Source organism: Hevea brasiliensis, chromosome 14 (assembly GCF_030052815.1).
Source record: "Hevea brasiliensis isolate MT/VB/25A 57/8 chromosome 14, ASM3005281v1, whole genome shotgun sequence".
NCBI classification, from domain to species: Eukaryota; Viridiplantae; Streptophyta; class Magnoliopsida; order Malpighiales; family Euphorbiaceae; genus Hevea; species Hevea brasiliensis.
In genome coordinates, this window is record NC_079506.1 from 19,077,232 (window position 1) to 19,103,422 (window position 26,191).

Here is a 26,191-nt window from a genome sequence, read left to right on the forward strand (position 1 = left end):
CCTTCGAGGGGTAGTCATGGCTTGAGTAATTACTGGGACCTCGATTTGGTTATTAAGTGGAAGTCCGAGCTTGAGTAATTACCGGCACCAAGTTGGATTTAAGAGAGTCGTATAGGGGATCACCCCATATGTTATGATTGATACTACAGGGTGTGTGAGTGCTCCAAATTACCTTTTTGATGTTATGATGTAAAAATGTTGTTGATGTTGCATTTCACTCTACAGGGTGCATTAGTTCTAGATAGTTATAGAGATTATGGTTAAAATTGATATTTTACTCTCTGAGTCGAACGCTCCTCCTGTTCAATATTTTTTTCAGGCTACAGGAGGATTTTATTTTGGTTAACCTGCTTTTCTCCCTCGCAGGTCAATTATTACTGTTTGTATAAACTCGTTAAATCTTAGAATTTCCGCATGTGTTAGAAATGTTATTTGATTTGGGTCTGTAAACTAAATTATTATTTTGGGACCTGTAAACTTAATATGCTATGCATGTTTGATGGATTGGATGAGGGAGCTGAGCTCCCATTTATTATTATGTTGATGAGTATGTGAGGGTGAGCTGAGCTCCCCAATTGACTATATATTGTGTTTACAGGTCGGGTGAGTCGAAAACTCCCCGTTGGTAAGTCCATTTTATGGCCGGACTCTGTCCGTTTGTTTTCTTGAAATTGGGCCCAAATGGGCCTTAGAGTTGGGTTAATGAACAGTTAGGCTTACTACGGGCCTCGGGGGCTTTAGGCTGGCCCAGGTCCTAATGCCGGTCCGACCCATAGGTTGGGTCGTGACAATTATTATTATTATTATTATTATTATTATTATTATTATTATTATTATTATTATTATTATTATGGCTAACCTAGAACGATTTAATTAAAACGGCTAAGTAAATAAGAAACATTTTACTATTATAAAAATTGAATTTGAATGATTGTTACTGTTTTTTAACTAAATAATATTTAATTATAAATTAATTTTTTATTTAAATAGTTTTATTTATTTGTCTATATGTTATATGATATATTTAATATACATCAAGTATTCTCTTTTCACCAAGTATTTTCATTTCATCTAAATGCTTTTAAATCTTTATTTGATTTGTACTATTTTTTTCATTATTTCTTTCAAAAATTATTAATTATGATTCTAAAAATTTATTTATTTAAATATATTTACTTAATATTTATTTAATTATTAATTTTTTATGAATTTCTTATTTAATATTTCCTAAACTTTTGAATATTTTATTTTATTATAATTATATATTAATTACAATGATAACTAATATTTTGATTATTCATATTTTATTATCATTCTTTTTTAATAGAGTTATTTTAAAATTTTAATTAAATATCTATATTTTTATGTATAAATTATTTTAATTAATTATATGATAAATTAATAAAAAATTTATTATTATAACTAGTAAAATTTTATTTAAATTAAATTAAATAAAAAAGAACTTTTAATTTAAAATTAATTGAATAATAATAATTTATCTTATTTATAATGTAATTAAAAATTAAATTAAAAAATAAAAATTATAAATGCATGGGTATTTTGCTAGTGATTTATTCCAAAGGAAGCCACTGTAAAAGAAACTGAAAAATATTCATACAACATTTTTACAGATAAGAGTAGTGAATAAATCAGCAAATTGTTCAAGAAACAGAAAACTTGCAAAAAGAAAAAAAAAAAAAAACTCAGTTTGAGAAATTGTCAACAATTCCATCCGCAAAACTGAAGTATATGTCACCCAAAGGTCTGTTGATTGCAAAAACCAAATAAGGAAGCAATAAACTTACTGCAAATCCCATCCCAATGCTCAAACAAAACCATTTGTCAATGAAGCCATTAGCATTGTCAGCCTCAGTGGTGACACTGTAGTTTGGATCACCGTGTAGACACTTTACAGTAAGGGGACTGCCACATAGACCAGGGTTTCCGATGAAAGAGGATGCACTAGAAGTCATCTTGCGATCTGTGTAAGGGATAACACCTGACAAGTTATTGTTGGACAAATTTAAATATGCCAAAAATCACATTGAAGACATTTTTGGGGGAATTGGACACCAAAACTCATTGCAGGAGAGATCAAGAGATGACAGCTGTTGCTATTCTGAAATGCTCTTGGGAATCTGGCCACTGATGTGGTTTCTAGACAAATTCAAAAACACCAAACCAACCAATTTTGTTATCTCTTCAGGGAGCTGTCCATATAAATTGTTTCCTGAAAGGTCTATGCTAGTTAGATGGGAAAGAAGGGAAAGAATCTTGGTATATACAAGAGGCTGCCCATTTATGTTGACATTTAAGTTTTCCTGGAAGAAATGTAATGATGATTCGCCAAATGAGAAACGGCCATAGAACAAATAATGGAGTCCATTTTGAATTTTAGCCATGGCTTTAAGATTACCAAAGCTAGCCGGAATGGTGCCGTTCAACTTGTTTTCTGCCACGTCCAGGACTTGCAATGACCTCAAATTTGAAAGTGCAGGGGGAATTTCTCCATAAAAGGCATTTCATCCCAGTCTAAGTATTCTGAGACTTGGGAATGCTTCTCCTATCCCAGGTGGAATATTTCCAATCAACCTGTTATTTCCCAGGTCTAGAGTTTCCAGAATCGACAAATTCTGGAGAGCTGATGAGATTGCTCCTGATAATCTGTTGTCGCTCAGATGAAGTGTTTGAAGCAAATTTAGCTGGCCTAGAGATTCTGGAATCACTCCCAACAAAACATTTTTCTGAAGATCTAAATCGGAGAGGGAGAAGCAATTCCCCATGCTTGGAGGAGTGGTTCATGTTAGATTATTACCTGAAAGATCAAGGGCTGTAAGTGACGACAACTGTCCAATTGAGGCTGGGATTGCACCTATAATCTGGTTTCGGGAAATAGAAAGGGAACCCAAGTTTGGCATGATTTGACCAATATTTTCTGGTAGAGGACAAGAGAAATGGTTATCTGAGAAATCTAGGAGCTGGACTTCAACACCTGGACGAGGAATGGATACTTTGAGGTGATTAGAGCTCAAATCAACAACTACAGAGAGAGATATATATTTAATGGAATTGGTAAACGACCCTCTAAACTATTGAAAGAGACATTCAATCGAATCAGATTCCCTGACATGTTCCAGAAACAGTTTGGAATAGAACCTGAAATACTAGTATTTGAGAGATAAACACCTTTAATGTGTTTTTGAGACTGAAGCCAAGCAGGAAACGAATTGCCTAGATAGCATGAATTTATTTCAAGGTCCAAGAGTTGGAATGTAGGAACCCAATCAGAACTGACATTCACAATGAATGAATTATCTGATAGTACCAAGTACTTCAATTTACTTAGCCTCAAAAAATTTGCTTCTGAGATAATACCTGACATTTCATTGTTGGAAACATTGAGGGCAAATAACTCAGAAAGCAGACCCAAACTATCTGGGAGACTACCATTGAGTTTGTTTGTTTCAAGTCTGAGCTCACACAAACACTTCAAATTTCCAAAGGAATGGGGGATTGGACCTTGCAGAGAGTTACGTTTTGAATAGAGTATAACAAGATTTTTAAGTTGACCCATCCAATTTGGCAACCTACCAGCTACCTGATTGTCAGTGCACTCAAAGTTCAGCAATTTGGGCAGAGGACTTTTAGAAGGGCAGTTATCTGTTTCCTGGAGAAATTCTGGTAAACCTCCTGTCAAGTTATTATTCGACCGGAATACTTTTTGTAAGTTACAGAGCATACCTATGGAGCTTGGAATCCCACCCTTGACAACATTGTTTGACAAATCAAGATAAATGAGAGATGTCGTATTTCCAAGGGAAGCTGGAAGTTTTCCATGTAACTTATTGATTGAAAAATCAATTTCTTCTATCTTTCTCCGGCTTCCCCAGAATAATTGGGAGGCACTTGCTGAGAGATTTTCATTACTATTAAGGTCCAATGACTTTAGATTTGGCAATTCACTGAAACCAAGTGGAATCCTTCCGTACAAGCCACTACTGCTGATGCCAACAAATACAAGGGTGCGAATATTCACAATCCAATTTGGTAACATGGAATTGAAGTTGTTATGACCAGGTCTATGACTGAAAGTGAAGTAAAATTAATAAAAGGGAGATAATAGGTGATACTGGATAGACTACAGAGATAAATGCAACTCAGTTAGAAATGGAAGCTTGTTTAATGTTTCAACCCATCCTATTCCTACAGTTGAAAAGTCTATTTGATCCATTGCCAAATGTTTCAGTGTGATAAGACCAGTCACCCTGTCAATATTATCAGCTGTTAGATCTTGAAAATCAGAAGAGATATCAAGAAACTGCAAGCTAGAGAGGCTTCCAAGATTTGGAGGGATGGCACCACTATACCCAGCTTTTGATAGGTTTAGATATTGCAAGTTCTCCAAAGAGGACAAGAAATCAGGAATGCTGCCATCGAATGTGTTGAAACTCAAGTCCAGATATTTCAAGGACTTGAGTTTAGTGAGTGAAGGTCTTATCTCTCCGTTTAACGATGAAAGATCATACCTGCCAAAAGAATCATAATCAGATGGATTCCGGATATCAACTGCAATAACAGCTTCAGTGGTATTGTCACAAATTATTCCCGACCAGCAACAGCAATTGCTTCTTTGCCACGAGGAGAGCCAGTTTTCAGAATCTTGAAGACCCTTTTTGAAGTCAAGAAGAGCTTCTCTATCCGAATCTTTGCAGGCTAATAATTCTCCCTGTGCAATAGAAACATGTTTTCCTGTTATCAAATGGGTGAGAAGCAACAAAATCCAGAGAAGTGGTAAATTCCCCATAAATCAAGACTCAAGGCCCTGTTCAGTTGAAGAGGATTAGGATGGCTTATCGAGGAAAATCTTGGTTCTTCTCTTTGTTTCATCGCTTACAACTTAGTAATCTGTGCTATACTATCTATATGGAGGAAGCACCATTTATTATATTTCCTCCGTTTATGTTGAGATAACACCATCACCTCTCCTTTTTTAGTTTTAAAAGAAAAAAAAAAGGAAAGAATCTAATTAACTATAATAATTATGCCACTAACTAAGAATCTAATTAACTGTAATGATTATGCCACTAACTAAATCTTGTTAATCAATTGAGATTTGCTTTTTGCTTTAGTTGATCAAGTCTATGTATTTTAGTAATTCCTTATGTTAAAAGCACCAAGTCTTAGGAGAAGAAATGAGTTTCATATGGACAGAAAACTTGATTTAGTATATAGGACAAAAAAATGGTGGAACACAGGCATGATTTACACTGTCAAATGCCTTAAAGTTATTCTGCTAACAATTGTTAAGCTTACGAAGTTGCAATTTATTGACCAGGGACATTTACAGCTACCTTTCTACTCATAGAATCATTCCTTATAAGTTCATGTTCACTATAATCTAAATATTGAAAATAATAAAAGCAAAGTAATTACAAAGAAACACCACAGACTTCCTAATAACCCTTCAAAATGGTGATTGAGTGCATGCATGCATGCCTCACAATACAGAAGATTAGCCATGCTCATGGTGGGAAGAAGCTTCATGTATAATGTTCAGCAGGAGAATTTTGCATGATGTATCATGGGCTTCAACTCAACGAATACTCTTCCTTGTCATGAGCAATCAATTTATGTGCTGCAACCGTTGGCCTTTCATGTAAGGCTTTGGGCTTCAAACTCCAATGGGCCTAAATTCAAGACGCTTATAATATATTAATCATGAAATATTATATAAAAGAAAGTCCAACATATAAGAAAAAAAATGAAAATAGTAAAAAATTCCATTGAAAAAAAAAAATTCGTAGTAAAAAGTTAAAAAAGTTTAATCAGCAATGTTATTTGATGTAAAAATATTTACCAATAAATATATATCATTTTACATTGGTGATAAACTAATTAATCATGAAAAGACTAATATTTACCAATAAATTGGCGTCAGGTTTTCTATCAGAGCAGCGTTTGGTTCACGCCATGCAAGGGAGTTGATTTAGGATTAATTTGATCCTGTAATTTGTAACTTACATGCACTGAGGCACAACGTCAAGAGAGGAAAAATTACTTCCACAGATTGTACCAAAAGTAAATAACTTTTGCAATTGCTTAATGGGAGTGTTGATTGAGTACTAATTAAATCAATCTTAGTTATTTTTCTCATAACCATGACATGTATATTCTAAAAAATTTTCAAATTAAGATATTAATTAGATAGGCTGTTTAAAAAAAAGAATTGTTAGATCAAACTTAATTGAATATTGTTCTTCTTAGAGCCTTAGAGACCACTCTTATACCAGCTAAATGTTATTGGAAAAAATTATAAAAGGGAAAAATTTAACTCCTTATTTAGAAAATTTTACAAGAATTAAATTCAGCTGATTCTTTGGAATGAAAGAATTCAAGCCTTTAATTTTGTGAATTTAATTAAATTCTTTTATTATAAATGATTTTTTCAAAAAACAATTAAAAGAAATTAACATTGAAAAAAATTAGATAAAGCTTTTTTTTTTTTTTTTAGTAGTTGTTCTCAGCCAGGATTTAACCAAAGATCAATAAAAAAATATTCCTTTCCTGCCGTTGGGTTGCTCTTTTGCTTTGATTCATTACTTGTTCCTTTTTGTTACACTTTCTGAAAAGGAGGAAATGAATGCCTTACTTCCTTCTCCTACCCAAAGTAATGCTGATTCTTTCTGTAAGGATTATAAATGCATCTTCGGACTTCAGACTCACCTATCTATCATCAATCTTTCTCATCTCCATTTCCATTATCATCAATCTTTTTCATTTCCAATTTCCATTAATCTTTCTCACGATTCTTCAAGAATTAATAATGGCTGAACAAATTCCATTCAGTATCTTAGAACAAGTATTAACAAAGCTGGGGTCGCTTGCTTTCCAAGAAATTGGATTGGTCTGTCGTGCCAGAGATGATCTAAAGAAGCTTGGAAATTCTCTCTCCACTGTGAAAGCTGTACTTGTAGATGCTGAGGAGAAGCAAGAGCAGAGCCATGCTGTACAAAATTGGATAAGGAGGCTTCAAGATATTGTGTATGAAGCGGAGGAATTGGTAGATGAGATGGCAACTCATGACTTGAGGGGGATGGTGCAAGGCCAAAGGAAAGTCGCAACACAGGTATTTATGAATGCAAATAAATAAGCAATTGTTTTACTTTTACATGACTCTGTTCATTTTATTTCTTGCATACATACAGTGTTTGGATCTATTAGCTAGACGTGGAATTTATTTCATTTATGAACAAATATTATTAATAAAATTCATATTGAATATGATTTATTCTCTATTATAATATTTTTAGGTGCAGATATAATTTCTCGTAATTTATTTTAGACCAAACAGGTTCTTAATAAAATGATAGGTAATAAAAGATATTTATATATTTATAAAAGAAAATATTCATGCCATATTGAAAAGTTAAATATTTCAATTTCAATTTATATTTTCTTTATTAATTTAGGTATAAATTAATTATAATTTAATACTAAATATTCATTTTGTCTAATATAAAATATAATATAAAACAAAGATACTAAAAATTATGAAATTAAATTATTTTTAATTATAAATTTATCATTAACTTTGGACATGCAATTCTACATTGATTCTAAAATTCTGGACATTCAATTGCAAACTTCTTGACCAACTTTACTGTATTATAATTTTCTTTCATAAATTCCTTTTCATATCAAATTTAATAGATTTTATTTTAATTTGAAGCCAATTAATTTGTTTATTAAAAAAGTTTTTTTAAATTATTATTATTATTATTATTATTATTATTATTATTATTATTATTATTATTATTATTATTATTATTATCATTATTATTATGCCAAATGACCAATAAACTCCAAAATTTGTGAACTTCTTTTATTTTAGTCAGATCTCTTAATTTTATTAATTTAATCTACAAACTTTTACATTAATTTCAATTTTAACAACTAGCATAATTTGAATGTTCAGTTGATAAAAATAATTCAAATATTTTTCTACATTAAAATCATCTATCCTTTTTAAAAAAATTGAACTTTTTTAAAAATATTAAAATAATAATTATATTTGTATATTTATTTATAAATTATATAGAACCACTTTGTGCTACTAATTAATTCTTGTATGTTTTAAATTAATAAAAATAATTTTTTCACATTAATATTTAATTAAATCAATACTATTTGAATTTGAATTTAACTATAATTATAATTTATTTTAATTTAAATTCAACAAATATGTTTATTAAAATTGTTTTTATGTTTTTGTTATCATTGTTGTCTTTAAACAATCATAATATAAAATAGTTTTTATTATTTAAAATATATATATATATATATATATATAGAAACATTTAGGAGTTCATGAATAAATATGATCAAAGTAAATATGAAATTTTTATTAAAAAAAAATAAATAAGAAAGAGAGGATAAATGTATGAACGGATTAAAATGCTTTTATAAATTTAATTTAATTTTTTTCAAATTAATATTTTTTTAAATCCTTCTTCAATAAATTTTTTTCTTTATAAGAAAATAAATTAATATTCAATTAAATTAATAATATTTTAATTAGAATTCAGCTATTAATTTTAATCCTATTTTAATTTTGATTTAACTAATATATATATGAAAAAGTTTTTCCTTTTTTAATCTTGTATCATTATCTTTCAATGTTGTCTTCAAACAATCATAAAATTAAGAATTTTAAGGTTCATCAAAATACTATTTGATAATGTAGAGAGAAATTGATTATTCATGTGGAAAAAGAAAGGAAAAAAAAAATTGCCAAACCATAAAAAAGTGGTATAATTAATCACATTCATATGGGGTTTTATTTTGCTCTACTTATTGAAATTCTTAATCCAATAGAGGTTCTTAAATATTATATGTTATTTTAATATTATTTTATACACATAATTTATAAAAGCCTCTGTATAATTTCATGTTGAATTTGATTTATTAACATAAAAGTTTTTTTATGTACTCTTTCTCATTCTAAATAGGTTTATAATTAATTGCTTAAATTTTATTGTTGTTTTTTATTTTTATAATTATATCATAAATTTAAGTAAATTAAAAATAATTATATTGTAAATAAAAATTATAATTTTAAAAAAGTCTAATTAAAAATATAAAAAGCACATATACACAAGATCCATAGAGAGTAATTAATAAAAACTTGTTGTATATACGTGTAGGTATTGGACTTCTTTTCCTGCTCAAATCAGATTAGGACTAGAACAATTGCGTATTCGCCTTAAAGAAAATTTAGAAGGGAAGAGGTATTTGTTGGTGTTAGATGATGTATGGAATGAAGATCAGAAAAAATGGGATGATTTGAAAGATTACTTGTTAGTGGGTGCCCCTGGAAGTAAAATTCTAGTCACCACTCGTAGCACAAGAGCTGCATCAGTCATGGGTGTGGATTCCCCATATGTTTTGCAAGGTCTAGCAGAAAATGAGGCTTGGGATTTATTTGAAAAATTAGCATTTGGAGAGGGGCGTGGTGTAGTGAATCATAACCTAATAAAAATTGGAAAAGAGATGGTAAAGAAATGTAAAGGAGTTCCACTTGCAATAAGGAGTTTAGGAAGCCTCATGCGTTTGAAAACTAAAGAGAGTGAGTGGTCTTCTATTTTAGAAAGTGACTTATTAAAGTCATTTCAAACAAATGGGAATATTTTTTCTGTGCTGAAGTTGAGTTACTATCACTTGCCCACTTATTTAAGGCAATGTTTCACTTATTGTGCGATGTTTCCCAAAGATTACGAATTCTATAAAGAAACATTGATTCGTTTGTGGATAGCACAAGGATACATTGTCTGTTCAAGTAAGGATGACGATTTAGAGGATATTGGAGATCAGTACTTCAATGAATTGTCATCTCGATCATTCTTCCATCAGTCAGAAAGTATGAATGGTTATAAAATGCATGATCTTATCCATGATCTAGCACAATCAATAGCAAAGGATAGGTACTTTGCAGTAGAGAATGTTTGCGAAGGAATCCATCATGTATATTGGCCATCTTCTTTGAATGAAATTGAGATGTTGGTTAAAGTTAAGGGCATGAGAACATTGTTTTTTGAAAGTGTTCCTGAGACTGTAAGATCAAAAAAGGGTTTAAATATGATCTTTTCAAATTTTGAAAAGTTACGTGTATTGCATTTAATATATCCATATGCTAAAGGTCCATATTTTGGAGTGCCAAATTCAATAGGAAAATGGAAGTATTTGAGATATCTTGACATTTCTTGGGGTGAGATGGAAACACTCCCAAAGTCCATAACTAATTTGCAAAACTTGCAGACTCTAATACTCTCATTTTGTATTAGGCTCCGAGAATTACCGAGAGATATAGAAAAATTGATCAGCCTTAGGTGCCTCAAGATTGGTGGATGTCGAAAGCTAAGATGCATGCCAATTGGATTGGGGAAATTAACTTGTTTGCGCCAACTGTCAGATTTTGTGGTGGCAAGGGATGAAGGCTCTAAGGGGGCTATGCTAAATGAATTGAATAGCCTAAACCAACTTAAGGGAAGTATTGCCCTCCGAAACCTTAGTTACGTGGAAAATGTTGAGATAGAGACCAACCAAGTGAATTTAAGGGAAAAGAAACTCCTCCGGTATTTGATGTTAAGTTGGAGAGATTATTATACTCTCGGTGAGGATTGGAATGAGGACTCTATTGATAATACTGAAGTTGAAAAGAATGAATTATGGTTAGAAAAGCTTGAGCCTCATCCAAATTTACAATCCTTGGTTGTGGAATCTTTCAAGGGTGTGAGATTTTCAAGTTGGTTGTCTTCTATCGCAAATTTAGTACACATTACGCTTATGGGTTGTCTAAAATTGAAGCAGCTTCCACCATTGGACCAACTCCCTTATCTAAAAACCCTTCGTCTCGAAGACCTTCATTCTCTAGTGTATATATCAGATGAGGAGCCTTCCTTTTTGGCATCGCCATCATTTACATCTTACCCTTCGCTGCAAGAGATTGAACTCAGAAATTGTTTTAATTTGAGAGGATGGTGGAGGCAGGAGAGGAGGAGTGGGGTTGAACTTGCTCAATTTCCTTGTCTTTCAAAAATGCAAATCCGGGACTGCCCCAAGCTTATTGTAGATGATGGTGAAGTCATTGAATGGGGAAGTTTCAGGAGTCTTCAATCTCTTTCTATTGGATTTCTTTTAGAATTGAAATCTCCACCAAAGGGGCTTCAACTTGTTACAAACCTGCAAGAGCTCACCATCGATGATTGTTCTAGTTTGATGGCTTTACCAGATTGGATAGGCAACCTGACATCACTTCAACGGCTAAAAATTTCCGATTGCCCTAATTTGAGATCGCTGCCTGAGGGAATGCATTTACTGACGTCTTTACAGAAGTTGAAGATTGAAGGATGCCGCAAGTTGTCTGCAAGATGTATGAAGGAAAAGGGTGTGGATTGGCCAAATATTGCTCACATCCCTAATCTCGAGATTCAACCTCCAGGTTTTTGAGTATTCCTATTCCCATTTCTTATTCTGTATTTCTTTTAACACCCTCACGATTTTTATGTGCACTTCCTTCTCACATTGTTCCGCTGCAGCTCAAGCATCTTCTATTTTGAAAATTAACTTCTTTTCATATCTTAACAATAAAAAAAAAAAATTAATGGCCTTTGAGGGTTTTTTATTTTTATTTAACTTTCAATATTCATTTGTTCTCTTAAATTTCAATTTAAATTATTTAAAAGTACATATTCTAACCATGAATATATTGACAGAGGAATATTCTCCATCTCGCTTGTATGGAGAGACAGATTTAGAGGAAAGTGTGATATAGAGGATCTCAAGTTTGAAATTTACCACAAAAAATATGTGAGAATTACTATTTATTAAATTGAATTCTTTTCATATCTTAAATGATAGTAATTCTTTTACATGATTTTTCTAGATTATACTTTGAACTATTTTATAAGCATAAATTGAAATCTCTCTAACAAAATGTAAAATTACTCTTCATCTTATTTAATGACACAGTGATACATGTCTATGGAGATGGATATGCAAAGTGAAACAATCAAGAATCTTATGCTATTTTTAATTCTGGTAAGTTAGTGCTTCAAACATCAAGAATCCGAAGCTACTTTTGTCTTTAATTAAAGGGGTTAATTAGTTTGGTTCTCATTCCTACATGCAGGAGTTGGAAGCACAATTCTACAAATTTGATTATTCTCCATATAGGCAATTTATAGTAATCTATTGAATGGCATTTGTACCTTTCATTTGTTAAATTCTAATAGTTGAAGTGTTGATTTAAGCTGTACATAATAAATAATTATTTTAAAACATTTATTAAATATATGTAACATTGAAAATACAACTTATTTTTTATAATTTATAAATAATATTAGCTAAATGATCATTTTTTTTCTTTAATTTTTTTATTATTTATTTATTATTAACTTAATCATTAGAGTGGACATGCTGGGAATATCCCAACACACTTATTAGATGATATTTTTTTATATTTGGATCATAATTGAGGGATCAAGTCGATCCACAATTAATCTGGATCAAAGAGTTTTTGGCAACATAAAATATCTTGTTTATCCTTTATATTTTTTGAGATAAAATATCTCTCTATCCTTTATTCTTTCCTCTTTCAATATTTTCCCTCCAACTATATCATCTTTTTAGCAAATAGTAATAAATTATACTTTCATTTTCAAGAAAAAAAAAAAATTAAACTTATTATCTACGCTTATTTTCTCTACACATATTGAAGAAAATATATATAATTATTTGAATTTTAATAACATATACTTAATATTTAAATTTTAATTTTGAAAATTTATTTTAATTTTACTTTATTAAAGCTTTAAAGAGTATAATTTACATGTACCTTTTCCTTTAGCCAATATTTATGATGAAATAATTTTCTCTTAGCCAATATTTATCGTTTGGAGGTTTTTTTTATTTTTTCCTCAATTTTGTACCAATTGACAAAAATCATGTATGTTACATAAAAAGTGTAAGGTACAACATGCATAATTTTTTGCAATTACCATTTAATATAGCTAGTTTAGTTAAAAAAAAATATGACCGCTTAATATTAGGATTAATTTTAATTAAATCAAATTATTCATCTCACTTTTAATTTTAATTAAATTTAATTATTTTATTTTTAATAAAAAATGATTTTAATTTAATTTAAATTAAATAATTATTATTCAATTTAAAATTAATTTAAATTTAATCTATGATACGAAATTGAATTAGATAGTGACAGATACATTAATATGCTTGTTTGGTTTGAGTAAATAGGATGGATCTATATGAATTCAATTCAATATATATTTTAATAAATCAAATAAACTGAGCATGTGATATGTCACATTGATTATATCAATTGTAAAAATTATAATTTAATTGATTCAATTTAATATATATTTAAATCAGTTAAATCAATTTAAGTATTTGACATGTCATATTGATTATATATTTAGTTAATTGAGCTTTTAATTGAGTCAATTGAATTAATTGATTACATGCAAGGTTACATTAATCATATATATTTAAGTCAATTGCTAAATTATAATTCAGTTGATTCAATTGAATGTATATATTAGAGTTAACTGAATTAATTTGAGTATATTGCATATCACATTAATCATATATTTTAGTCAATTGAGTTAATTAAATCAAATTGATTATGTGTAATGTCATACTAATTTTGTAAATTTGAATCAATTGCAAAAATTATAATTTAACTAAATATATATTTGAGTCAATTGAATCAATTTGAGTATGTAATATGTTACATTACTCATATCTATTTGAGCCAATTATGAAAATTAACATTTAACCGATTCAATTGAATATATATTTAAATCAATTGAATCAATTTGAGTATGTAACATGTTACTTCAATAATTTATTTTAGTCAATTAAGCTTTTAATTGAGTTAATTGAATCAATTGATTTTGTATAACATCATATTGATTATATATATTTGAGTAAATTATAATAATTATCATTTAATTGATTTAATTGAATATATATTTAAATCAATTGAATCATTTTGAGTATATAACATATCACATTGATCATATGCTTTAGTCAATTGAATATTTAATTGAGTAAATTAAATCAACTGATTATGTATAATGTCACATTAATCATATATATTTTAGGTTAATTGTGACAATTATAATTTAAATGATTCAATGAAATATATATTTTAGTTAATTGAATCAATTGAGTATGTGACATGTCACATTAATCATATATTTTAGTTAATTGAGTCAATTAAATATTTGATATGTTATATATAAATCATATATTTTTATTAATTAAGCCCTTAATTAAGTAAATTGAATCAATTGATTATCTAATATGTTACATTATGTCAATTAATTATATATATTTTGAGTCAATTGAATCAACTGATTATATATTTTTTGAGTTAATTGAATCAACTGATTATATATATTTTGAGTTAATTGTGATAATTATTATTCAGTAAATTGAATCAATTGATTATGTAACATGTTATATTATATTAATTGACCATATATATTTTGAGTCAATTGAATCAAATTGATTATATATATTTTGAGTTAATTGTAACGATTATTATTTAAATGATTCAATTGAATATATATTTTAGTTAATTGAATCAATTGAGTATACGGCATATCACATTATGCTCAATTATTCATATATATTTAGATCGACTATAACAATTATTATTTAAATGATTCAATTGAATATATATTTCAGTCCACTGAATTAATTAAATATGTGAAATAAATTCAATCAATTTAATCAATTTAAATTCAGATTGATCATTTGTTTAATTATAATAAAGTAATATATATTGTACTTTTTAAATATTAATTTACATATTAAAATAAAAAATAAATAAATAAAATATATTATTTATTTTTATTTTTATTTTAAGTTTTTTTAATTTACATAAATATTATTTTTTTTTAATGTGTAAACCTTGTTATAAGAAAAAAGAAAATTGTTGATTAAAGAAAAGATGAGAGAAAAAGTAAAAGAAACTTTTAATTTATATTAAAATTTGTAACTATAATAAAAATGCAACAGACACAATTTAATATTTAAATTTCAAATTTTTGTATTCTCCCATAAAAATAATTTAAAGGATATTTTAGTAAAATAACTTAATTTTTATATATAAAATGACTTTACTATCCCTATTGTTCCACAATTAATGCGGATCAACTTGATCCCTCAAGCATTTTCCTTTATATTTTACAGATATCGCTAAAGTTGAGACAACTTGAAATCTACGGTCAAGAAATCTATAGAAACTCTCATTTGAATCACTAGTTCAAGTATTGTCACTAAATGATTAGAGGTGAGCATTCGGTTCGAACCGAACCAAACTGAATTAAATTATAAAAACTAAATTATATATTTTAGAAATTGAACTGAATCAAAATGAGTGAAAAATTGAATCGAACCGAACCACTCTATTTCAGTTCGGTTCGGTTTAAACCAATCGGTTTTGATTTTTGATTGATTTTTTAATTTAGACTTGATTTTCAAGTTATTTTGTATAATTTTGACTTTGGTTTGAACCTAATAACCATTAATCAATAAAATTAAATAATTAATATATATATATATAATTAAATATAATTCATAAATTTCTTATAAAAATAAATTAATTCAAAAATCAATTCCGTTCTATTTGATTTGATTTAAACATATAAATTAATATTATGTTTAGTTCAATTTAACTAATTTTTTTCTCTTTAAAATTGAATTAAACTGAAATAATCAAAACTTTTATAATATAAAATTAAATCGAACCGATTAAATTTTAAAATCGAACTAATTGAACTAAATTAATCGATTCAATTCAATTTTTTAATTTGAATTGAAATCTGCTCAGCCCTACAAACGATGCAAGAGATTCTTATTGTATTTCAAAGTTTTTAGTTTATATTTCAAAGTTTTTAAACATCTATGTGAATTTTAACGGACACCTTGCAAACAACATTGCAATGCAGAGGAAATAACAAAAGATTAAGATCTATACTATTTTAACTCATTACCCTCGTTCTGCATCATTAGACAACAAGGTTGTTAAGTTTTTAAAATAGATTTATTTTTATGGGAATTATTTTTAAATATGTCAATTTATTATTTTATTCTAAAAATAATTTTAAAATAAAATGATATTAAAATGATATTTAATTATTAACAAAAGAAAATAAAGTCTTGTATCGTTCAAAGGGGTCATTTTAATTTTTTTATTGGATTTTAGGTACAAATATATATTTATTTATGTATTTTTATTATTTATTTACTTATTTTATTTTTATTATTTATTATTTATTTTCGAAAACTACAAATATAACCTCTAACACTTTTTGAAAATAATATTACTCAAAAGATGTATATTTTTAACCCTTTACTATTATTATTATTATTATTATTATTATTATTATTTCTCAAAAATCAAAGATGAAATTGTTAAGGGAAAAAAAAAATTAAAAACAGAAAATCTCGTTCCACTTTCCACTTGAAAAATTGAATACACCAAACAGAGTCTTAACTCGAGCTCTACTCTCTCGGTCTCTCCTCTACGATTCAGATGGTGGATCTGCGATGCCTTCAAAGCTTCCTACTACAATCCCTTGCCTCATCTTCCTCTCCGTTCCTCTATCTCTACTCCACTTCGCTCCTCCCTTGCTCCTCCACATCCATCACCACACCTTCTCCTTCTTCAACTTGCAATCTCTTCGAAGGCCACTGGGTCTTAGACCCTGAGGCTCCCAAACCCTTTTACGATGAGTCCTGCCCATTTCATAGAAACGCCTGGAACTGCCTTAGGAACAACAGAGACAACATGGGTCTCATCAATTCCTGGAAATGGGTGCCCCAAAAATGCAATTTGCCACGGATTGATCCGCAGAGATTTCTAGGGATAATGAGAAATAGGAACATTGGATTTGTTCGCGATTCTTTAAATGAGAATTTTTTGGTGTCGTTCTTGTGTATTCTTAGAGTGGCTGATGCTGATGCAAGGAGGTGGAAAAAGAAGGGGGCTTGGAGAGGTGCTTATTTTCCCAAATTCAATGTCACCGTGGCATATCACCGGCCTGCTTTGCTCGCCAAATATCAGTGAGTTATATTTATTTATTAATTTATTGTGCTTGAACTTGTATCTTCTCAGTATGTGCCAGTGATTCCCATATTGGCAGGAAAAATGCACAAACTTGTTGCCATATAAATCTTCTCAGATAGAAATAGTAAGTTTTATTGCCATCAAAATAGGCGTTACTGAATAATTGTCAACTAGGCTTGTTTAGTTCTGGTTCATTTCTTGGTCCTGAATGCATTTTGTTGGAATCTTATGGCTCCCTTCTACCGGAATACAATGTTATCACTTTTTTCTTTCTCCTTTTTAAATATTGAAAATGACAACCTCACTTGCTCATCACTGATCAAATAAAGGTGGCAGCCAAAACAGTTGCACTTGCGAATGATGGATAGAAGGAAACATATCGCGTCGATGATGACGCACCTGCAGATGAATGACCCACCGTCAATCATTTTTATGATGTTCTCATATTTAATACTGGGCATTGGTAATTTCCTCTCTAATGAACTGATTCTTTCACCTTTTAATGCTTTGGCATTTCATCTGCATTATTGCAGATTCATTGAAAAAAAAAATGGTGGCTTGGTTTATGACATGATTTGGAACACTCAGGGACGACTAGATATGTCTATAGTCTTACATTCTTATGTAAAACTCACAGGTAAGGAGTCTTGTATTGCAATGTTCTTGTCTTGTATTGCAATGTTCTTGTCCTTGTCAATCACTATTATTTTGTATTGCTGTTTCTCAACTCTCATTGTCCTCTTTCTCTTTTGGACATTAATTCTCTTGCCTGTATTCCACAGCCGTAGTGTGTTCCTTTAATTTGGTAGAGCTTGACACAATATTCATTTATTCTAAATCTAACAATTCAAGAAAAACATACAAGTATTTTCACAAGTAGTTTACAACCATCTAGGTTTCACTTTATGTAACTACATGGTTTTAACTTAGTTTTTGCTCTGGAGACTCAAAGTATAATTCCCAGAAATGAAAATTGGCTTATTACCTGATATAACTCAGAAAAATTATTGCTTATCAAAAGGTATTTAAAAAATAAAGTTTTCATTCTACTTTCACATATGGCATTTACTTTTGATGCATTAACAAAATGCCCATGTAATTGTGGTGTATTCAAATTATGAGCTCAGAAGAAATTGGGAAAATATCTGAGGACATTTATGATAAAATACTAGTAGGATGACTGTTAAAACATTACGTGATATGTGTGCAGAATGATCTAGTTACAATGATGCAAAGGTCTATTATGTGTAAAGGGAATAGTAGAATGCTAGAAGCATGCTAGCTGGAAGTTGAGGGAAATGAATACCAAATGAAAGAGGAATATTTGTAAAGGGAATCTGAAATGCTCAACCATGTGTGAGCAAAGAATTAGGTTAAGATTAATTATTTTCACTTTTTTGCATCCTTGTACTGGCAGATCTGCTATTTTGCTTGTTCTTTCTTGTTATGCATTTGTAGTGTCTAAATGCATCTTTAAATTATATTATTTCATCTGGAATAGGTGGGGTCATGACAAATTTCCAAATGACACACCTTTTGTTTTTTATCATGCTGGCCAACAGATACTTCCTTCCCTTGGTTTGTTTGATGGATTTAAAGTTGTTCTTGAGAATATGGTCTCATATATACAAAAGGAAGTTCCTGGCAAGACATTCAAGTTTTGGCGTCTGCAGTCACAGCGGCATTTTTATGGCAGTGAGTGGAACCAAAATGGAAGTTGCTTGTTCAGTGAGGCCCTCAACGAAAATGAGGTATGAATAAGTTGATGGCAATTCACCCTTTAGGCTTTCTTACCAAGTTTGATAACTAATGACAAAGTATTAACCTGTACTGAAATGCTACACCACAGGTTCAAATTTTGAACAAAATTTTAATTTGATCTTCAACACCATGACCCTTCATAGTGTGGCAGTAGTTCTAATCTTGCCTTTATTTATATTTCCTCATTGATATTGCATACTGATACCTGGACAGCTTGATTTGTGGTTTGATCCCAGCAAAAATGGAGTTAATAAAGAAGCAAGACAAATTGATCATGCAATTGAACTGACATTGCAATGCACGGATATCCACTCGCTGGGTCTAACTCATTTGAGCGATTATAGAGCACATGCACACCCTTCAATTTGGTTTGGGAACAATCTGGGGTCAGAATTGCATGCATTGGTGCCTACCTGGTGTTCCTGACGCATGGATTGATATATTGTCAGAGCTTATCTGTTAAGGCGTTTTGAAGAACCGATAAAGAGACAAGGCAACATTAACAAGTTATATCCAGACTTTAATTATTTTGCGGATTTCTGTACATTACACAATAAAATGCTGTGTAGTTTCATGGACTAAGTTATAGAATCAGGCAATCAGAATACAAGCTGGTGTTTTAGACAGACTTCCTTGAGATATACTTCCAGTAGATTCAGATCAAAAAAGCTTCCCGCTACGTCCTTTTTACTTTGACGTTCTGAAGGGAAACAAATTTATTCCCAGTTGTAAGTTGACAAAAAAAAAAAAAAAAAAAAACGAAAGAAGAGATGGGAAATTCTTTTGGGTTGTGAACAAGGTGATTGGAAGGTTAACTGAATGACTTCATTTTTCTTCCAACTTGGTCATGTACGTTTGAAATATCTAATGTGTGTGCACGATTATTTCTTTCAATTTGTCTTCCACTCTTCTTAAACTGGAAATTCCTGTTAGGTTTTGAGATCCTAACAATCTGATTTTAGTAGAACTTTGGCAGAAATAGAAGAAATTAGAGAGAGATAGAGAGGAAATAGAAGAGAACTAGAGAGAATTCAAGGAGGGAGAGTGATTCAGGAGTACTAATTCTTGAATGAATCTCTTCCTTGGTATGTAGCTACTCTATATACAGTTATTCCCTCGTAACGTTCGCCGTCTGTTTATCCCGAGCAAACTCCAGCTCCCTGACTACTTGTAACTTCTTAGCTAACAACTCTTTAACTTCCTCACTATTTCTGAATTACAATTTCCCCCAAAACTATTTCTTTCTATACCTTGTTCTCCTATATGCAATACCCTCTCCATTAGCACATTCTTGCCTCAAAGAATATGCAAAATCTTGAAATTGTGCTCTAATGAAGGATACATCTTCTCAAGTTACATCTTCACTTGGCAGACCAACTCACTGAATTAGGACTTTGAGAGACCTGCTGATGATCCCTGTTAATAACCATAGTTTGCAGGACTTGTTTCGGAGCTAAAACAATCTGAGCATCTGGCGTAGTTGGTAAATCCAGAATAGGTGTTTGATTGTCACTTAATTATTTTCTTATTTAAGACATGAAAAACAGGATGAATAGTAGAAGTCTAAGGCAGTTGTATCTTGTATGCAGCTGCACCTAGCCTTGCCAACACTTGAAATGGCTCATAATATCTGGCTGATAACTTCAGGGGCCTTTTGACTGCCACTGAAGTTTGCCTATAAAGCAGCCACTTAAATACACCCCTTCAGATCTTCTTTATCAGCCTCTGTTCGTTGAAATCTACAAATTCTTCTTTAGAATACCAGTAATCAATGGGATAAATATCAGTAATCAATAGGATAATGTCAATTTTTTCTTTCAAATTGACAGTGAGAACTGAAAACCAATTGAGTCCATATTCTTAATTTGGTTCAATTAAAGTATGAAAGTTGACAAATAAGTCCAGCTTTATCTTTGATATTCTCATGCACTGGTTAATGAATAAAAAATTAAATAAAACAATACATATTTTATTTTAACCGAAAATGATGAATAATAATAATAATAATAATGATCATTATTATTATTATTACAAGAGAATAAAAGAAAATAAAAATAATAATGACGGAAAGCTATTTTGTTGCGAAGAATTCCGTACATGATTATTATAATGGTGTTTACTTTGTTTTTATTGCCTTTATTTATACTTTATTAAATTTAGTTATTAAATAAATTAATATAAATAAATTAAATAGTCTTTATGCACAAAGTAAGTGCGAGGGAGCAGTGAGGGGTGAAACCATATGGTCCCTCCACAAAGTTTCTAAAATTAAAAAACTACTCATAATTTTAATGTCATTTTTCAAGAAAACTACTCATAATTTTAATCTCTTAATATTTTATATTTTTTTTTAGTTTCTATATTTTTATCAAAATTTCATTTTTTTATTTATTAATATCTATTCTTAAAAGTGAAGAAGTTGAAAAAATATCTTATATATATAACACAAATATTTCATCTCACAGAGCGTACCCATCTCCTTTGTCCTTCTCCGGCTAATATTCCACAAGACCTCAAATCCCTCCCCTAATTGTTGATCCTTTTACCCAGAAAATGCAAAATCAAATGGAAAAGAAGACTGTCCCTCTACAATTATATTCATGCCGTTTTTTACACCTTCGAAGTCCATCATAGCTAAGGATATCAGTAGATGGGGTATTCGGAAAAATCATTCTACTCAAAATTAAATCTGATTAATATTCTTAAAATCTAAATTCATTACAAATTCAATTAAAATTTATTCTCAATTATTTGAACTCATTCCAAACCCAATTATTATTATCCGAAAAATACTCAAATGATTTTTGAGCTCTTGGGTAGTAAAGTGATATAGTTTTACCTTTGTATTTAAAAGGCCTTTTGCCAAATAAATACAAACTTTTACTTTGTTGTTGATTATATTTAAAATTTTTAATTTTAAATAATTTAATCAAAACTTTCAAAATTTAAAAATTTTTATCTAAATTTTTAAAAACAATGTGAAAATTTTAACTTTTTAGACTTAAACTGTCATGCCGCATGCCATATCATATCTTCTAACTCTTTTTATTTGATTCATCTTTCTCTCTCCTTCTCTCTTTCTCTGTAAAAAGTCAAAATCCCTAAATTCATTTTTAAATTTTAGATAAAAATTCTTTAATTTTAAAAGTTAAGTTATATAATCAACCAACATAAATGTTTAAATTTATTTTGTCAACGAACCTATTTAAAATAGATAAGTTTGGGAAAAAATCCAACTCATCTGCTTAGATTATATATATATATATATTAAGGAGTTTTATTAGTGAGAAATGTTGTATACTTAAATAAACCACAATCCAACACTTGTCATTATCAAATTAAATCAGATGATGATATTTTAATATGGTAATTTAAGCTAAATAGCAAGTTCTTGTAAGTCAATTTTAGAATCTCAATTTTTATATATATATATACACGCACACTTAAACATGGTTGTACATATTAATTTTGACATTTTTTTTTAAATATTCGGCTTGTTTAATTTCAAAGAAACTATTACTGCTGCAATAGGACTTCTTTTAACATTCTTTAGTTGATGTTGTAATTTTTGATGAGACAAAAATTGTATTAGTTGTTAATTATAAGGTATACAAGTTGATTATCTTTATTAGGCTTTATTTATTTTGTAGAAAATAATATATATATAAAAAAAAATTATTTTTATAAAAATTATTTTTTTATAAAAATTATTTTTTTATAAAAATTATTTTTTAAAAACATTTAATATTATTTAGTTACAATATTAAACTAATAGTATGCGTTTATATAAGTATCTTTATATTTTAATAAGATTATCAAATTTAGAAAAGGACATTCTTAAAAATAACTTAATTTTCCTTTTAATCAGAAAAATATTTTTTGTTAAATTAATTCTTTTTTTAATTAGGAAAATATTTTCAGTTGATTATTTTTTAGTGTTCTAAAAAATGAAAAATACAAAAAATGATTTCCAAAAAATATTTTCTGTAAAATATATGTAATCTTAATTTTTCAAATTCTATTACTTATAAATAGATAAATTTATTTTATTTAGAAGTATTTAAAGTTTGATAAAGAATGAATCACTTTTTCTTGAAATCAATATGTTGAAATTAAATTATGCCATCAATATGATGAAAATTATTAAAGCAGCACCTTTATATATTGTATTCCGTAAGCAAAATAATTAAAACAAAATATAAAGAGCATAAAGATTAACAAAACAAATTAAACAAGGGCGGTAGAACTAGCCACAGATATATGTATAAGATTAAAAGGCAAAACTACGATTAAAGCATAAATACTGTTAAAGCATAAATAATATGTAACAAAACAGATAAATTAAAGTGTAAGATATAAATCAATTAAAACATAAAATAAATATGGGCAGTAAAATCAGCCACTGATAGATAAACAAGTAAGAACAAATTTTTCTGAAAAGAGACTTTGATTAACACTTGAAAGTTACTTACATATGGAGATAGAATTTAAAGTTAAAAGGGTAAGAATACAAGGAAAATGATATCGGATGAGAGGAGAAAACTAGAACTTGGTAAAGGAAAACTCTTATGGAAAAATTCTGTCTAAGCTTGGGTAGAACCTTTCCTTTTATAGATGAAGGAGGGCCTTGTACAATAATTGAAAGTTACTATTACATATGTGAAAAGTTGGTAGAGTTACTATTACACATGTGAAAAGTTGGTAAAGTTGGCCGAAAGTGGAGTTTCCTGTAGCCATGTGAAGTGAAAAAGTAAAATAAAGTTTGCTAAAAAAAATGTCTTTTTTGCAGCCTTGTCAAAGTGAAAATAAGTGAAGTCTGCCAAAAGTAAAAACTCATGTGTTCATGTGATGATTCAAGAGTGCTTTAAGGTGGAGAAAATGCCGAAATAGTCATCTTCATTGTTATTTCCAAGGCTGACTGCTTCTGATGATGTGCTGGCTTTACTAGAAGTTACAGAAGAATCTATCTTGCTTGATAATAGTTGCTTCATTATAGTGAAATATTCTTCTTCTGTTTTAGCTTGGGCAAGTAGAGCGCTTGCATGTGATTTATGGGCACGGAAAGTAGAAGTTAAAATAGAGGGAAGTTGCTTTTGGCGGTCCTCAGACTGTTTTAGAAGCCATTTTTCCACAGTTGCTAAGGAGGCCTTTTTAGTTTTTTGGAACTTAGACCACTATTTGACCTTGAATCTTCGGATCAGAATAGGGCTTTGAATAAGTTGTCCAGGTTTAAAGTTATATTCCCAGGCCAGAACCCAAGGAGCAAAGAACTTGAAAACAAAAAGAGTTAATGGATGAAACAAGTCTTCTTCTGGTGGAGAGACATATCTGGCTTTAAAAGTGATATATCCTTAATAAATTTCAGAAGGTAAGATTTTGGGTGTGGTTCTCATCCATGCCCACCATTGAGCAAACCATCTGGGAAAGTGAAAAGTAGAGACAGTGTTGAAAAAGAAGAGCCAGATATGAGTTAAATTGAAGTTTTGGCTTGGTGGTAATCCCAGTAAGTGAAAGTTTGATTGGCAGGAAGGCTTTTTCCATATTTGACTTGGAATTTTTTGGGAAGTGAAAGGTTTTGTCCCCAATCCATTAGGTGTATAACTTTAACAATGGTGCAAGTTGAGTAATTTGGAGAGGGAGAGTTTTCCAGAAAGTGTTTTATTTTGACTAAACCGGTTTCAATCAAAACGCTTTGATAATAAGCTATGTCTTTAGATTGTTCCTAGGGTTTGTAATGCCAATAACTGAAAAACTTTGCTGCACACAAACTAGGGTTAGAATCATAAAAATCATCTTCAACAGTTAAAAAGTTTTGGAAAGATTCTTTGACAAACCATTGCGGAGAGGGACCGAAATTTTGTGAAAAATTTTGAGAAACAATTGGTTCCTCAGGCTTTAAAGTTAAATTCATTGGGAAAACAAGCTTTGGAGTTAAATTAGTTTGAGAAGCAGTTTGTTGAGTTAAAACGGTTTGGGAAATAGTTTGAGAAAGAGGTTTTGGTTTATGTAAAATAATCTCTTTCTCTGCATTTTTTAAACAAATATCAGTGATAGCATCTTTATATGGCCCCTCAGGAAGGGACCCTTTCAGAACCTCATAAAGCTCAGGATAGTTGATAAGATTGGCTAACTATTCCTGTAGCTGGCTTTCTTGTGATTTTGGAGGTTCCTTTGGGGCTTTAGAAGCTTGTGAAGTGGAAGGGTTTTGTAGTGGATCTATCTCATTTTGGAATAAGGAATTCCAAGAAATGATAGGGTTTTGAGGGGTGACTTTTAGTTGAGTTAAAGCAAGAGCTTGGGATTGGCTTGAAGGCTTTTGTTTAGATGAGGAAGTTGATTTTACTTTTGATTCTTTTCTCTCCTTTGGTGAATCTCCCGGTGGTTTTCTAGGAATCACGGTGAGGGGTCTACAATAATTCACGAGTCAAGAAGTCAGGGATAGAATTCATATCTCCTTTAATATATTCAATATGAAAATAAAAAAATACTCAAAATAGCTTGCCATCTAGCAAAAATCAGTTTTGAAGCTATATTTTGAACATCTTTTTTCAAAATTTCTTTTGCAGATTTGCAATCTATTCTCAAAAGGAATTTTTGATTGAGTAAATCGCTTTGGAACTTTTGAATACATATAACTATAGATAAAACCTCCTTTTTAATAGTAGAATAATTTTTCTGAATACTATCCCAATATCTAGAAACATACTGAACTATAACTTCTTTATCTTTTTTCTTTTGTTTTAACATTCCTCCATATTTGACTTCAGAGACATCCGTTTCGACAATTTTGAAAGCAAATGGATCAGCAAGATGTAAACAAGGGATTTGCTTTATTTGGGCTTTGATTTTCTAAACAAGGGAAGTGTGTTCCTGTGTTCAAGGCTTTGGATTTTTCTTAAGTCTTTCATGAAGTGGTTAAAGCAATCTGTTCAAGTTTGGAAAGAAATCTAAGACATAGTTTAGACATCCTAGAAATCTTTGAAGCTGAGTTTTGTCAAGAATTTTGTTAGGAAATTTATCAGTGAAGGCAAGTGATCTTTCTATTGGCGAGATTATGCCATTGGAAATATAGTGTCCTAAGAACCTAATCCTAGTCTAGAACAGCTAACTTTGGACTTAGAAACTACTAATCCATTTCTTTTGGCAACAAAGATAAAAGTTCTTAAATGCTTGAAATGTTGCTCAATAGAAGATGAAAAGATTAAGACATCATCAATGTAAACGATGCAGAATGCAGAGTATGGGTTAAAAATGTCGTCCATGATGCGTTGA

General features: G+C 29.8%; 3 protein-coding genes and 1 pseudogene across 3 annotated transcripts; 3 read left to right on the forward strand and 1 right to left on the reverse strand.

The window, feature by feature from the left end:
• Window positions 1–1,703: 1,703 nt before the first annotated feature.
• LOC131172827 (receptor-like protein EIX1) lies at window positions 1,704–4,804 on the reverse strand (annotated as a pseudogene).
• A 4,836-nt stretch (window positions 4,805–9,640) lies between these two features.
• LOC131173224 (putative disease resistance protein RGA3) lies at window positions 9,641–11,854 on the forward strand. The gene is made up of 2 exons (XM_058135225.1): window positions 9,641–11,497; window positions 11,772–11,854. Exons 1-2 carry the CDS (start codon window positions 9,757–9,759, stop codon window positions 11,828–11,830), a joined length of 1,800 nt encoding a protein of 599 aa, XP_057991208.1. The 5' UTR covers window positions 9,641–9,756; the 3' UTR covers window positions 11,831–11,854.
• Window positions 11,855–16,624: 4,770 nt separating this feature from the next.
• LOC131172828 (protein trichome birefringence-like 12) lies at window positions 16,625–18,704 on the forward strand. The gene is made up of 2 exons (XM_058134363.1): window positions 16,625–17,154; window positions 17,488–18,704. Exons 1-2 carry the CDS (start codon window positions 16,625–16,627, stop codon window positions 17,957–17,959), a joined length of 1,002 nt encoding a protein of 333 aa, XP_057990346.1. The 3' UTR covers window positions 17,960–18,704.
• On the forward strand, window positions 18,335–19,345 carry LOC131172829 (protein trichome birefringence-like 12). Its single transcript, XM_058134364.1, has 3 exons — window positions 18,335–18,360; window positions 18,660–18,909; window positions 19,133–19,345. Exons 1-3 carry the CDS (start codon window positions 18,335–18,337, stop codon window positions 19,343–19,345), a joined length of 489 nt encoding a protein of 162 aa, XP_057990347.1.
• The last annotated feature ends 6,846 nt before the right edge of the window (window positions 19,346–26,191 follow it).

What these genes read in the sequence shown, in the direction of transcription:
- LOC131173224 (XM_058135225.1), top strand. Translation starts at nt 9,757, where the DNA reads ATGTTTCCCAAAGATTACGAATTCTATAAAGAAACATTGATTCGTTTG. An exon ending in TCTCGAGATTCAACCTCCAG is followed by an intron (nt 11,498 to 11,771) that starts GTTTTTGAGTAT and finishes ATATATTGACAG; the next exon opens with AGGAATATTCTCCATCTCGC.
- LOC131172828 (XM_058134363.1), top strand. Translation starts at nt 16,625, where the DNA reads ATGGTGGATCTGCGATGCCTTCAAAGCTTCCTACTACAATCCCTTGCC. An exon ending in GCTTTGCTCGCCAAATATCA is followed by an intron (nt 17,155 to 17,487) that starts GTGAGTTATATT and finishes GATCAAATAAAG; the next exon opens with GTGGCAGCCAAAACAGTTGC.
- LOC131172829 (XM_058134364.1), top strand. Translation starts at nt 18,335, where the DNA reads ATGACTGTTAAAACATTACGTGATAT. An exon ending in GTTAAAACATTACGTGATAT is followed by an intron (nt 18,361 to 18,659) that starts GTGTGCAGAATG and finishes CATCTGGAATAG; the next exon opens with GTGGGGTCATGACAAATTTC. An exon ending in AGGCCCTCAACGAAAATGAG is followed by an intron (nt 18,910 to 19,132) that starts GTATGAATAAGT and finishes ATACCTGGACAG; the next exon opens with CTTGATTTGTGGTTTGATCC.